Below are 15879 nucleotides of genomic sequence, written 5' to 3'. Positions count from 1 at the left end.
ATTTCTTGCTGAAATTTTCAGACAGCTACTAAGACCTAAATTGAGAAATAAAGTTGCCAGGACATCAAAGTAAATCCTGGTTTTCGAAATATATCCTCATGCCATGCTGTCGCTTTCGGACATCGCCATCATATCGGATCCCTACCGCATCCCTCCCGGAAACAGTATTTGGGTCGTGGATAAGTCCATATGGCGGCCGTATGGACTTGGTTCAGAAGGTTATTCCATCCTCAAACGAGGGGTACGCGGTTGCCAAGGGGAACGGAGTGTTCTACTGCAGTTGCTATGCTCCACCACGTTGATCTACCGAAAAGTTTACCCATATGGTCGGCCAGTTAGTTATCCGTGGAGCTAAGCGGCCTAACGCCGTTAGTGGTGACTTCACCGCTTGGGCTGTTGATTGGGGAAGTCGCTCTACAAACCAGAGGAGTCAGATCCTGTTGGAGGCTTTGGCAAGCCTAAACTTAGATCTGGCCAACGTGAAGACCAAATGTAAAAAACCAAAGCCTTGGTGCTACATTCCGTATCGGAGTTCGACCTTCTGTTTTACTATACACAGACTTCGCAGCCGACTGTTGAGTGTACAGGACAATTGCGGGGCTAGCGCTACGATCCTACTGACACTAAAAGTCTCTCCCGAGCCGGGACTCGAACATACGACGACTGGCTTGTTAGGCCAGCATCGTACCTCGAAACCAGCTGGGAAGGACCAAATGTACATATAGCAAAAATGGTGCGGAGTCGATCATCGATGTGACGTTCTCCGGGCGTGCGACGCTACCATGCCTAGGACTCGCCAACCTAGAAATCCACTGGCTTACTGGTGAACTGAAGCGATAGCGGACCTCCGCAGTGCGTGCCTCCGCGCAAGACGGCAAGATGGAGGATGCAGCGTGCGCGAACAGACGAAAGTAAGATTGAGCATCGCGCAGCATTAGGTTCTGCAAGATCAGCGCTACAGAGTGCGATTTAGACAAGCAAGAGGGCCTGTTTCGACAGGCTATGTGCGAGTGCCAATACGAACCCGTGGGGTAACGCCTACAAGATCGTGATAGCCAAGACCTAATGCGCGCTGGCGCCTGCAGAGAGTTGCTGGAGCGTATAATCGGGAGACTCTTTCGTGCCACGATCCCAATATACTTGGCTTTCGACAGTCGAGTCTCACGTCTGACGTTCCAGTATCTCAGACACACACCAGAGATGGTCGGTCAATCTGCCTAACATCCAATTCGTGAGCGACGACAGCCGTGTCGAGACCGAGGAAGACGTAAGGCTTACGAGTTAGGAACTCATCGTGATCGCCAACTCCCTAAAGGTGAGCAAGGCACCGGGACCGGATGGAATCCCTATCCTGGCAATCAGGCTGGCGATAAACATGGCCCTTGGGCTGTTCCGAGTAGTCATGCAGAATCATGCCTGGATGACTGCCTCTTCCCGGAGGGGTGGAAGCGGCAGAGATTGGTCTTACTGCCGAAGGCTAAGAACCCGCCAGGGGGATTCTGGAAAATTACGTCCAGAATCGAGTACTTGTTTACAACACGGAGAAGGGTTAGGAGTGCGTCTCAATTATCGCAGAGGTTACGCAAGGTTCTATCCTGGGCTCGGTATTGTAGAATGTCATGAGGGTGACAACCTGGGTGGATCGCTACGCCAGTTAGGAATTGTGATTGTCGATTTTACAGACGACATAACACTAGAGGTCTACGGCGAATCGATCGAGAAGGTCAAGTTAACGGTCACGCACTGTATACGCAAGGTCGAATACAAAATGCACTCAAGGAACTGGAGTTAGCGCTCCATAAGACGGAGATCACGGTTGTAAATAACCGGAAACCAGGGCAGCAGGCGGTGGTCAGAGTCGGAGACGTAACCTTTACCCCAAAGTGATCTTCGAATCTTTTGGAAGGCTATAGTTGACGTGAGCACTATCACGAATGATGTCGATTAGCTCAGCGGTGTATGGCAGCAAGCGTAAAGTTTTTGCCAGAGTGGTTTCGTCCATACTTAGTATGGGGCCCTGCGTCGTCCCAAGTGCTAGGTACCTACAGGCTCATGTGCCTGAGGGTTGCGAGTGCGCTTCGTACAGTGTCATATGACGCAATCTGCTTCCTGTCCGGCATGATGCCTAGCAGCATAGCCATTAGGGAGAAAGCAGAATGCTACGACCAACGAGTCACAAGTGGCGTACGAGGTACCAGAAGATCCTTCTCGTTGATCAGATGGCAGTAAATTCAGCGAGGGGTTGATGGACGCACGGACTTATTCCGGTGGTATCCGGATGGGTCAGGAGGCGCCATGGAGAAGTTAACTTCCGCCTAATACCCATGTGCCCCATGTGAGCATGTCTTCTTCGTATGTCCTCAATTGCGCGTGCGACATGAGCCGGCCAGACACTACTCCAGACAACCTAGTTTGAAGGATGTGTGAAAACCCGAACATCTCTAGTCCTAAAGTTGCAAAGCAGGTGACAACCGAAACGCCAGTGTTAGCCTACTGCCAGTCTCCAGGTTAGTTAGCTAATTAGCTAGGAAACTTCATAGAGTCAGGAGGTTGCACAGAGCATAAAAGCCGCTCCCTGAAGCATTACATAGCGGTCGTCCCGGTGAATATTATGCGCTTGAGACTGGAGGATTTTAGTGGGTCAAACCCCACACTACCTGAAGTTGGTCTCCCGAACCTGAAATAAAAAAAGACTGACCCAGAGAAAAGGGCACACTTCTCGTCAAGAACAAGTACTGTATGAACGGACGAGGAAAAGCATTCGAAGTTGGACTATAAAGCATTGCCGGGACCGCAATATTGCACGAAACAGACAACAAACAGACTTGAAGTAATTTTCTATGTCAAGTGGCATCTATTGATATTTATAGAAGTGTAACTGAATGATGGAAATTTCATTTCTTTTCATTTTAGGTCGAAAAATGTTTGATGTGAAATGATCCCATGCGGCATTATTGGGTAGATTTGGGTTAATTTACCATCTTCAATGTACAACAATTGAGTAGCTTTTGCTTTGTAAAGAATGATTACAGCACCGACCACGTCCTTACAGTCATCAGGGAAGGAAGAAAGGAAGTGTTACAACCAGAGCTTGACAAAATCTTTTTCAATTGACAATTATCGAGTTATAGTGACGCTTCGAAGCGACGTTTCATTGAAATACTTTTGTATCGTTTTCGAGCACATCGTGAGTCACATAGACCGAATCGAAAGCTCTTGCTTTGATTATGACAACCGAAGGGCTTGAAATTGATGCAAATGCTTTTCAATTGAAAGCGGAGATTATCGCCATCACTCTCACATGACGATTCTCGCTGATGAGCGCTGACGGAGGCAGGGGGCTTCCATACAATACTTCACGCATATATAGGAAAGAGGGAGGAAATATTGATCGGAACTTGCGTGACGTATTTATTGGATGCCATTGCCGTTCTAACTACGGCTTGCGATATTAGAAAACTATCATCAAACGACGCAATGCGATGCTAATTTCAATTGAGACGCTGATGGAAAGCAAAGAGTCTCTCTCTCCATCACTCTCTCCGTCAATTGAAATAGTCATCAGTTTCATTTGAAATGATCCGATGAAAAACAGAAAGAGAAGTGATTTGATGACAGTAGCCGAAAGGAATCAAGTGCAAATAAATCAAGTTTGAATCGAAATGACAGCGCTAGATATTCAATTTCATTGTTTTGTTTCGAAAATGTAGAGCCCTGGTTACAACCATTGCTTCCAGAGACCGAGTTTACCTCTGCATCTCTAACGACTGTAACGGGAAAGTAAGGTACTTTTTGTCACCGCAGTCAGTGACGGATTTTTACACTTTTACCTTTCCCTCTGCAAGCCTATTTTTACTATTTTTCTGGAATTTATCGTGAGAGATATGTCTAGTAGGGAGAAGGGAGAGAGAGCCTAAGAGTAAACCCATGCGTAAAAGTCTCTCTGACACCGAACGGTCAGATTCTACTAAGATTCGAACTCATCACCATTCGCTTGTCAAAGCGGACTCTGTAACCTTGAGGCCTCGAGCTCCCCTTCTTATGGACGCTGGAACAGTTATGCTCAAAACGTTAGTATATGCCATAAAAATAAAAAAAGCTTATTTCACACTTTTCCATCTTTCGCTGCCAGAACTATCGTTACAGCATGTGGCAGAAAAAAATCAAAAATGTTCGAACGTCAGTGTTGGGTTAGTTGATTTCTTGTTGGACAGTGTATTTGTTTACATTTACTTTTAAGGGCTGCCACAGAACATCTTAATCGGTTCATTGCTAATAAGTGAAAATGTACGCCAAAGAAGTGATTACGAGCTTAATTTCCGCCCATTTTGGCTGCAGTTTATCGCATCCAAAAGTTTTTAAGGATATCCCTGATCAGCGAAAGCCGGGAAGAGGACGTCCTCGGTTTGCACAAATGCAAATCGTGTCCAAATAAGTCCCTTCAAAGATTGCTTGCAGCCCCGTACGTTCTATAAGAAAACTTGCCAACGATGTCATCATTTCTGTGAAATCCAAGCGAAAAATTATTGAAGAAGACTTGCACGCATCTTTCAAAACTAGAGTGAAACGTCACTTGATCGCGGAGCGGATAAAAGAACTACGAGTGATTTGGCCGAAGAAATTGCCGTCTTAGCTGAAAAAGAATAAATGGCAATCCTGTTCTCCGACGAAAAGCTGTTCAGCATCGATGCAGTGTCCAACAGCCACACAGACCGATTCATTTCGCCGAAGAAAGTTAAAGATGTTTCTGAAAAAGTGAAGTGAAGGTTTCGAACCAAACATCCGGCTCATCCAACGGTTTGAAAATGCCCCCTCTTTTTTATTATTTTCATGTTAAAATCAATAATTTCTATCAATAAGTTCTAGTGTTCTAGCTCCTGGCATCGTCTCGAGGATGTCTTTGCTAAAAATGGAGTACACATCAAGAAAATTTGTTGGATAGAACATTATACGGATAACTAAGCTAATGTTATTGATGTACTTTTATTAAATAATATTTAAAAGAAACACCATAAACGATCGTCATTTTTCCGCCGCACCCTGTACTATGTTATTAGAACACGTGTAAAAGGCAACATATTCAAAACAACCTTTAAAACGGTGGCCAAATTTGCATGACATTTGCCAGCATTTGTACTTGTTATTGGTGTTTTCAAACTACACTCTACATACGAACAACTTTATTACATAAGTGCTATACGGTATGTTGCACAAAAATCGACAAAATGTGAATATTCACAATGAGGCTTTGATTTCGAAAAAGACCATGCATGAATGTTCCACTATTAGATCACCCGTAAAAATATCAGTATGATACTCTGATGAAAGACATTATTGATGGAACGGATGGAGCTTTAGTTTAGTAAATAAAGCTTTACGATGATTCGAATAATGAACGAGAACTGAAGGTGTGATCGCAAAGCAGATGGAACTTATTTTTGAGCTACACCCACAGTAATTGGAAGAACAGGTTTGACATATTTGATTCAATCAAACATGTGAATGCACTGGCTCTCACATCAATTGCCATTGCAACTACTTTGTTGGAAATTGGTTGAATGCACTAAGGCACTCAAAAAGTTGTTGGACGCATGTCAGGTTTTGCGTAACAATCAAAACATATTTGGCGGCCGGTTAAGCGGAATAATTTTAGCTACCAAAAATAAAAATGTGTAAAAATTGAATTTCGAAACTCAAGGTGAATTTGATGGACTATGGATGGATTCACAAATCAGGGTTGAAAGTTGAATCGGTTGAATATTTATGCTGTGGAGTATTAATTGACCTCTACTGTGCAATGTCACTAGGCTCGCAATAAAGAAACTGATGAATAATGTCACCGAAACAACCGTTTTTTTGGGTAACAAATGGCAATGGAAGCAGGACTGGTCCACTTATGATGCCAAGCAACGGTCTCGAAGACTACAAGGAAAAGCTGCCGAAAAAGCCAAAAGAAACCGTAAAAAAAGAAAACAACAAATCACTCATACCAGTAAACAAAACAACCAGCACAGCGGTACGCAAAACTATCAACGCATCAACGCATCAGACAAAGAATTACTAGCCACAGCAAAAGTTCAATTCGCCGGGCCACCCTCATCAACCGACCATCCGATAGCTGCACTTTCTGCTCCAAAACTCATCAACTTCAGGAAAGGAGAAACTATCAACCCGTATCGATCTGAAAAAGGTACAACACAGAGCACTACTTCACAGTCAGAACCGGAAAATACTGCTCCGCTGCTAGATCCTATGCGTCCACCGATTGTCAGGCTAACGGAGCAATCCGCTGCTGGTGACAAACGCTATCTGAAAGCACGGCTGCGTGATCACAAAATTATGGATACGGTACGAACTTTCCTTGCTTTCCTGCATGATCAGCCAATAACGGTATGCATTCGAGGAATCACCAAAATTAGTGCATCGGTGATGCTGGCAGCTGAAGGACTACCAACTGACTTAAACCTGCTACGTGAAATTTTCCTGGACGTACATGACGAACTGGGAATATCACGCGATGACGCTTTAGTGAACGAACACACCGCCTACAACAACTAAGGGAAAGCACCGACAAATTTTACAAACCGAGTTTTCGGAAATAACGACTCCTTTCGATGAGAAAAAAGGAGACTTACAGGTAACACTCACCAACCCTCAAACATCGTCAACCACCATATCCCCAAAAATTTCTTCACCAACACAAAATGCGACTGAAATTTTGGTTTATTGTCAAAATGTCAATCGCATGAAAGGCCCAGCCAAAATGAAACCAATTTACAACAATCTTTTAGGCTCATCCTTTTCAGTCATATTGGCGACTGAAACAAACTGGGATGAAAGTGTCAAAAGTGAAGAAATTTTTGGAAATATGTTTAATGTATTCAGGAATGACAGGAATCTTCAAGAATCCGAAAAGAACTCAGGCGGAGGAGTCCTCATAGCGGTCTCTGTGAATTTTAATTCAGAAACTGTTGCTGCACCTAAATTCAAAGAATTCGAGCACATTTGGATAAAATCGCACATAGCAGGTGAAACACACGTATTCGCCTCTGTGTACTTTCCTCCACATAACGCTAATAAAATTACGTATGAAAAATTTTTTAATTGCGCAGAAAAAAATTTATCTGAACTACCTCCAGAAGTGAAAGTTCACATCTATGGGGACTTCAATCAAAACACCGCTGACTTCATCTTGGACCCTGAAAACGAAAGCATCCTACTCCCAGTCGTTGGAGATAACATCACTTTGCACTTCATGTTTGACGAAATTGCTAAACTAGGTTTGAACCAGATTAACCATGTAAGAAACCGTGAAAATTGCTATTTGGACCTACTCTTAACGAATATCCATGAAGATTTCTGTGTGACCGAATCAGTTAACCCACTGTGGAAAAACGAAAAGTTTCACACAGCAATTGAATATTCTTTATTTTAACATGAATATCAAAGACCCAACGACTGTGAGTATGAGGAAGTCCTTGATTTCAAACTCGCAAACTATGCAATGATTAAAAACAAATTAAACTGTGTCAATTGGCAACAAATTTTTAGAGATGAAGGAAATGTCGAATCATCTGTTAGCGTCCTTTACAAAATTCTGTACAACATCATCTCTCAAGAGATTCCATTGAAGAAAAAACGACGCCACGCTAACACTAAACATCCAGTCTGGTTTAACAAACAAATAAAAAATTTAAAAAACCGCAAACAAAAAGCCCACAAAATTTTCAAAAAACACAATAGCAGTGAAAATCTAGCAATTTACTTGGAAATATGAGATCAACTGAACTTTGCAATCAGTGATGCATTTGAAGAATTCAATGCAAAAACTGAACTAGAAATTAAGTCTTGTCCAAAGAACTTTCTTCAATTACGTCAAAACAAAACTAAACTCAGACAATTTTCCATCAATAATGCAACTCGATGAACATGTTGGTGATAACTCGGAGAAAAATTGCAATCTCTTTGCAAAATTTTTCCAGGAAATCTATACCACATTTTCCGAAAAAAATCGCGACCGCGATTATTTTGCATTTTATCCAGAATATCCATGAAACGTTGGTGTCAACCAACATCAGGTACAGGATGTTTTGCAGGGTCTGAGAAATTTAGACCCTTCCAAAGGACCTGGACCTGACGGAATACCTCTAGCACTCATGAAAATTTTTTCGAAGGAACTTACATCTCCTTTGTTCTGGCTGTTCAATATGTCGTTGGAAAATGGAGTCTTCCCAAATATATGGAAAAGCTCATTTTTAGTGCCTATTTTCAAATCTGGGCGTAAATCTGACATACGTAATCATCGTGGAATCGCTATTATCTCTTGCATTCCTAAACTCGTTGAGGCAATTGTCAATGAAAAGATATTTGCTCAAGTCAAAAATCGAATAACTGACAAACAACACGGCTTCTTCAAAGGCCGCTCTACATCCACAAATTTACTTGAATTCGTAGATTACTCATTGAATGCAATGGATAATGGGAACCATGTTGAAGCTCTTTATACAGACTTTAGCAAAGCATTTGATCGTATTGACATACCAATGCTACTTTTTAAACTGCAAAAAATTGGAATTGAGTCTGGTCTCCTGAAGTGGCTTGAATCATATTAAACAAACAGGCAACAAATAATAAAATTTAATGGAAAAAAGTCAAATGCCATTCAAGTTACTTCAGGTGTTTACCAAGGCTCCCACTTAGGACCACTTCTTTTTATTTTGTACGTAAACGACATTTCCTTCATCCTCAAAAATATTAAAGTTCTAATACATGCCGACGACATGAAGCTGTTTTTGGAAATAAAAAATCAAGAAGACATCAATGTATTTCAGAATGAAATCCACACATTTTACATCTGGTGTAAGAAAAGCCTACTTGAAGTAAATGTAAAAAAATGCAATGCAATATCCTTTAGCAGAAAATTAACAACGCCCAAAATTGTAATTGCATTAGGGGATCAGAATGTGAAGAAATATGATAAAGTTAGGGATTTAGGAATAATCTTAGATTCTAAACTTAATTTCATCGACCACTATAACACTATCATACACAAGGCAAACAACATGTTAGGGTTTATCAAACGCTTCTGCTACAATTTTCAAGACCCGAACACTATCAAAACTTTGTATATTGCCTATGTGAGGTCAATACTGGAATACTGTAGCATTGTGTGGTCTCCTCGTCCTGGCGTACATGAAGAAAAAATAAAATCAGTACAAAAGCAATTTCTACTAAATGCTCTTCTTAAGCTAGGTTGGACCGCACATCGTCTTTCGTCATATGAAGCACGCTGCATGTTGATTGACATTCAAACATCAAAAGAACGGCGAGAGTACGCAATGGCTTCATTTGTAAACGATATCGTTTCGCAGAACGTTGACTCAGCAGTACTACTTTCTAAATTGAACTTTTATGCACCCATTCGACAACTTCGACACCGTAGTTTATTTGCTCTTAACCATCATCGTACGGAATACGCAAAAAATGGAAAAATTAATAGTATGATGAAGTCTTATAATCAACACTGCGAAGCCATTGACTTTACGATGTCCCGGTATAAACTGAAACAGTATTTCAAGTCCTTGAGGCCGAGGACACAAAATTAATTTGTTTTATGTTCGTGTATAGTTTAGAAATTATTGTAACCAGTCTACATATATGATTGACGAAATAAATAAATAAAAACAGAAATACAGAGGTAAATACGTTTTATTTCCGCATATTCCGACAGTTTCTCAGTGTTCTCAGTGGAAACAAGTTTATTAGCATATTTTTCTTCAAAAATCAAGGTGTATTTTGAGTACATGTGAACTGGTTTAGTCGAATTCTGATATCAACTCAACTGCGGCACTAGCCTAGTCGACTGCGAAGCCTGTCTCACCAGTAAATTTATTTCCAACCAGAAACAAAGTGTTAAAACTTTGCAATATCGAAAGAACCTAAGATTTCAACGACCAGAAGCAACACGGTATTGCTCTATAGCATCTGGGCGCTGTGAGACGATGAAGGTACCCCCGTCCGGCAGTGACTATCTTTGTTACATATTTGTCAATGAAACTTCGCCCGGCCATGAATTCATGTCGAGAGCTAGAAACTAGCCCGACTACTATTATTTATTCCGAAGTCTGTAACCGGTTTTCACCATAAATGGTCGATATGTTAATATTGAAATCTTATACAGGATACTGACTACTATGAATCTTCACCGATCATAAGGTTGTAAAATTGATCAAAATTTACGCCTTTCGGTTGGAATGTTTTATGGGTTAGGCCTTCTCATGAAGAAATTTTGCAGAATGAGGACAGACCAAGCTTTTTCAACAAAGACATTAGCCTCACATAAGGATTGATTATTTCAGATCATGATCAGACACATGATCTCCAATAGAATCAAAGAATCAACGAACCAATTATTTATTCCATTTCACCAGTAATCCGAGAATGATCAGTTTGTTTGTGATTCTAAACACACTTGCAAAAGATTTGTGACACTATACCTTAACGAATCAACTTTAACATCTTTGTTGATTCCATTTTCAAATGTTAAAATAACAACATGTATAATGCACACTTTTTTTTAAATGGGATCAACTCAGACTAAAAATCATATGAGCCAGTCCAAAATTTTCTGCTAAGCTTAAGCCTATTTCAAGCTGACGCAATTAATGCATTCCGGTTTTTCAAATGGTAGCAATATTCCTTCCACTTTCGGGCGCTCCTATTCATCCGGCGCGACACGTCCGAGTTGCGTCGTCGCGCGTTTTTCTCACACAACAACTGCATTCCGCATCGGAATAAATCTGAATAATTGCGCCGAAGCTTTTCATTCGAGGCTACAACTTGACGCACGAACGGAATAGGAACTCGGTACCACACGTTTTCTGGCCGACACCCCTAACGAAACGTTTATCAAATCCAAAATAAAGTAATCGCATTCCACTTAAAATATCGCTCTCGTAAATACGGACGGGTTTGAAAATAAAAGAGTTACAGCATCGACTCCGAGACCGCAGTGTTAAGTATGGCGAGTCGAGGTTGGGGTCAGTTTGTAACGCTCGTTGGTCAGCGCAAGGTATCCGTCCTATTTTCACTACAAGCGCATGCCAAAGAGACATTTTTTATAGGCTATTTCAGTGATATGATTTCTTGTAGTTCGTCTCTTGTAACTTCAAGTATAATAAACCACATTTTTTGCAAATAGGATTATAATTAGGTAAACACACACACTATTTTCACGGACATTACGCACTCGCCTATTGGCTAACCGCTTAATGTATCACGTTTGAGATTTGTACAGTCCACCACAACTAATTTTACATTTCAATGGTTTGGTCGTCACGAAGATCTTGCCTAATTGATTGCACCACAGCACAGGAGCCGCATGCGGTAATAAGTGTTTTTTCTACAACACTAGAGTTCCTCGATATACATGCATCACTTGATGATAGTCGAAGAGATTAAATTTAACAATACTCACTGGAGACGAACATAATTCTCGTATTCTCTGCTCTGGCAGGGTATTTTTCTTTTCGCGCACCAGTAGAATGATTTCCTTCACACCACTTGTTCTGTTTGGAATAAATGTCCGAAAATATTTGAATTAGAACAATTTCACAGAGCACTCAGTCCATTACATTTGAACAACAAAATTTATAACATTTGCAACGTTAAAGGTAAGTGAACACATGTTTCCTGGCGACTGTTTACTGTACTGCTAGTTACGTGGAATAAAGTTCAACAATAGATCACATTGTCCTAACAATCGATGACGTTTTTTTATCATCTTAATTTACTCCCAATGCATTAAGTCAAATTTCCATCGCTGCAAACTGCCTGTGCCTTACCGTAGCAACTTTTCCACCACAATTTTCCCTATAAATCCAGTTCCACCGGTTACGAATACGACCTTGTCGCGATAGAATGCACTGATGTTCGACATGATGTTGTTGTTCTACTGTTTTCCTAGCAAACACGTACACCTCACTGCAAGGTAAATTCCGCCCGAACCGTTTCGTTTGAAGTTCAGCACGATTCTGAACCACCTGAGCTGTTGACTGTTGCGCGTCTTTGACCGTCCGCGTAATCCTTGTAGGCTGTCGTCGCCAGCGTGGATCACGAATCGGCTCCCGCACCCACGAAGTACGAGTCTCGCGTTTGTGCCCTCACGCGAGTAAGTGGAGGAATCAGAGATAACAAAACCTATATGCAACCGACTAACGAAATGATACGCAGCACTTCCAGCGCTTCCAACGGTTGACCGACGAGTAAAAGTGAGGCTGTAGCACGATGCTACCTTTATTCGCTAATCCGTTCGAGCTGAAGCAGACTCGGAAGACACGTCCACTCGGTGCTCTAGTCGCGTGAATGAAAACTGGCTGTTTGTCAGTGGCCTGGGTCGACATCAGGCAGCGCCTAATGTTTGTACTTCCAGGTGTTTTCAGATGTTGATTTCTTAGTAACACTCGCGAGCGCGCGGTAGCACGAAAACCCCCTACACGATGCGATACAGTTCGCCAGTGCTACCAGCTGAAATGATGCAATGCGTTAAATAAAACATTTGGAACATTATCAGCCGCGAAGATGTGTTTAAGCGGCCTTCGTCATTTCTTCTCCATATTTTTTCGGTAGTTAGTATTTACGCTCGCTTTGCTCTGTCCTGGTAAACTAGTGAATGAACCAATTGAAGAGCCATTTTGAAAGCGAATGCAATTTTATTGATTAATTGAAGTTTAATTCGTGGCATTCATTCGATCCACATAGCGGTGGAAGAGGTCTTGTTTGTCAATATCACTTTGGTTTTTTCAACAAAGACACCGATAGAAACTGTCAGTTCAGCAGACAGACTAGCTTATCGTCACAATGTTATGGTTGCAATCATTTTAAAAACGAAATGGTACCACGTTATTTTGACCCTTTTTTGGCCTATGATTAAAACATCATGACTTACTACGAGACATTTCTTTTTGCTTTCGTAAATAATGTGGTGAACTGAAAAATATTATTTTTTGCCATGACTAGAGTTTATCGAAAATAAAAATTCAAATAAAATCTTGATCGCTAGTTTCTAATTCTTTCTATAGGTTTGTGAACATTGCCTGCCAAAATATGGTTTGCGAGCTTCCTATTCTAACATGTTCGATAATGGAAATGTGCCCTACTACTTATGACTAATTTACTGCATTATTTGAGTGGTAGAGTTCGACTGTAGAAGGTATCAATAATTGGGATTTCGGCTTAGCAGTCATTTTGAATGACTGCTAAGCCGAAATCCCAATTATTACTGCATTATAATTTTGACGTTTAACTACGTCTTTTAGCAAGATAAATTGATAATCTAAAATCGAAACAAGAGACGAAAGCATGTCAAATTTTGAATGGTTTTCACTCAGTCAGTTTTTAACAAAATTTCCTCGGTCTTGCAGCAATCGATGGGGAAGCCAGCTGTGCAGGATTGTAATTTCATTACGCACACTATCGTACCATTGAAAATAGTCAAGCCGCAAATTTCGACCAATCAGAGTTGAGCTGCATGCATACATGCGATTCGGTATTGCTTACCTTTGCAGGGTCGACAGAATATTTTAAAAACCTCCTGTTATTTATTACCATGCAACAGAAACAGAAAAGAACGCTGAGAGTACTGCACTACCGCTATTCGCATAACAGTCCTATGTAAAAGCCGTATGTTTGCTTATTTTTTTACGGAAATGGGTCAATTTTGGCATGCTCTTCAAGAATAGCCATTAAAATCGAGGTTATGGTAATCAAACCTTACTTTTTTAATGGCTATTCTTGAAAAGCCTGCCAAAATGGACCCATTCTCGCAAAAAAATGAGAAAATATTCAAATTTTACATAGGACTATTAAGCGAATAGCGACAGTGCACACTTGTTAACTGCTTCCATCGGACACAAAAAGAATTTGATTGTCTTTGTTCGATACAACGTGTTATATTGTTGCGTAACTGAGAGCGCTGCATCGGTCCAATTCCACTTTTTGCCAATACAAAGTGAGATTCATGTTTCGTACATTCGTATTACATACGAAATAAAATCTGTTTACGTCTTGCGAAACTGATTAAATGACATAACATGCAGAAAAGGTTTAATTTACCAGGTGACTCGCTTGGTTAATCTCTTTTAAATATGTGTGTGTTTTTTTTTTTTCAGTTCTGCAAGCATTTGTATTTTAAAATTTACTGGTTTCTTTTTTGTGGAGCTCTCAATTTGTAATATTTGTTCTGGTTTATGACGTAGAATTACGTCTTACTGTAGTAGGTTGGCATACCAGAAAATCGAGAATTGAGTGAAACGGCAGAATTTGTTATTGCTAAGCCTGCCAGAAGGGCAAGCGCTTGAAGGCCCCAAGTCTCTGGTCGTTTCTCTGGGGGCTTCCGGGGTGGGTACTGAAGAGCTCTTTTTTCTTGTCTGCTCGACTTTGAGACACACGAAGGCACTCAGGGTCGGGTCCATGTCTACTTTCAGATCAACAATTCTAATAGATACAGCTTTGACTTAACCTCTTTTTATTCCCACACCCAACACAAACGGGGAAGATTTTATTACTTTAGAGCAACATTTTATTACTTATGGTATTTTATGACCGCGCATTAGACAAAAAAAGTAACAAATTAAAAGTTATACAATGAAAGACAGCTACGCGCTTGATTAAGACAAAATGATTGAGACAGGCAAAATTTTGTCAATTTCTAAATAGTCAGAATTTCACGGAAAGTGAATCAATTTTGGTGAAACCGGTTTCGTTTTACTGGAAAACTACTCTAGTTTCCAAAAATTACTAGGGAATTTGACGGAACCAACGGACACCGGAAATGTCCTGGATTTTAGGAGTGTGTGTCAAAATGTGCATTCTTGTAACAAGTAGAACTTTTTCTGACATTTTGTTTCTTTTAGTTTTATATGTTTCCAATAAACTAGAATTTATTCCGAGTTCATTAACACCCAAAGATAGAAAATCTGTCAAGGAACCATTGGGATATGAAAAAAGCCAGAACCCAAATTCCCACTAATTATTCGAAGCTGGACTGGTAACCTGAAACATAGCAAATCTTATGTAAAATTGATCAACAAATTGTTCGATAACGGTTTCGTTCTATGAAAGGCAGAAGAACGTTTCTATATACACAAAAACACGAAAAGGTGAAAAAAGGAAAAATAGATCCCTTTTTGTACCCTTCACAGGATAAAACTATCATCAATCGATTTGTTGACGGATTTTATTTTTTTTAATTGAGCTCAAGTGGGGTAAAACGGCCCGCGAAATATGTCCAAAAACGTCAAGTCACAAAAAGTTTAATAACTTATGCTAGACTTGATTATTTGCACGATTTTCTACACTATAAAAAGATAGGACTCGAAAACAATGAGACACACAAACTCAGGGCCGGATTTGCGCGATGGGGGACCCGGGGCAGATATTGTCGTGGGGCCCTTTTTTTAACATTTAGTGGTAATTGTGAAATGGAAAGTGATGAGCAAAAAAAAAAAAGATTATGACCTTGGCTTCTCATGTATTACATCTGGCCTAAGACTAGGGGGGCCTCATAGATGTCCCATGTTCTACACAAACCTCATGCTCGCTGGGACAACTATGCTTGGAACGGTAGCAACAATGATCACCAAAAATTCAATTTAAATCGGATACTCCTCCAATTTCCTTTTTTATTAGCTATGTTTTGGCATAATTTGTTTATTGAATATTAGGGTGTCCCAAAATTGCACAAGTCTGGGGCTAACCCTCCAGATGATAAAAAATGGTGTTACGAACAAACTTTTGTTCGGCGGCAGCTCTAAAAAATGATGTTTTCAACAGGCCTCGATGACTTTTTTGAAAAAAAAAAACGGCTTTTCTTATGTTAAA

At 40.6% G+C, this 15879-nt stretch overlaps 1 protein-coding gene across 1 annotated transcript in view; it reads right to left on the bottom strand.

Annotated features, from left to right (window-relative positions):
- LOC129729041 (fatty acyl-CoA reductase 1-like) overlaps nucleotides 1-12282 on the bottom strand; it is a 33453-nt gene extending 21171 nt beyond the window's left edge. The window contains exons 1-2 of the mRNA XM_055687520.1: nucleotides 11844-12282; nucleotides 11477-11567 (exon numbers count right to left, since the gene is read on the bottom strand). Coding sequence (XP_055543495.1) covers nucleotides 11477-11567; nucleotides 11844-11938 — 186 coding nt within the window. The 5' untranslated portion in view covers nucleotides 11939-12282. The remainder of the gene's footprint in view (nucleotides 1-11476; nucleotides 11568-11843) is intronic.
- Nucleotides 12283-15879: the final 3597 nt, after the last annotated feature.

The sequence above is a fragment of the Wyeomyia smithii genome, chromosome 3 (genome assembly GCF_029784165.1).
Source record: "Wyeomyia smithii strain HCP4-BCI-WySm-NY-G18 chromosome 3, ASM2978416v1, whole genome shotgun sequence".
NCBI lineage: Eukaryota > Metazoa > Arthropoda > Insecta > Diptera > Culicidae > Wyeomyia > Wyeomyia smithii.
The sequence above is the reverse complement of the archived record's forward strand: the minus strand, read 5'-3'. Positions and strand labels throughout refer to the sequence as shown.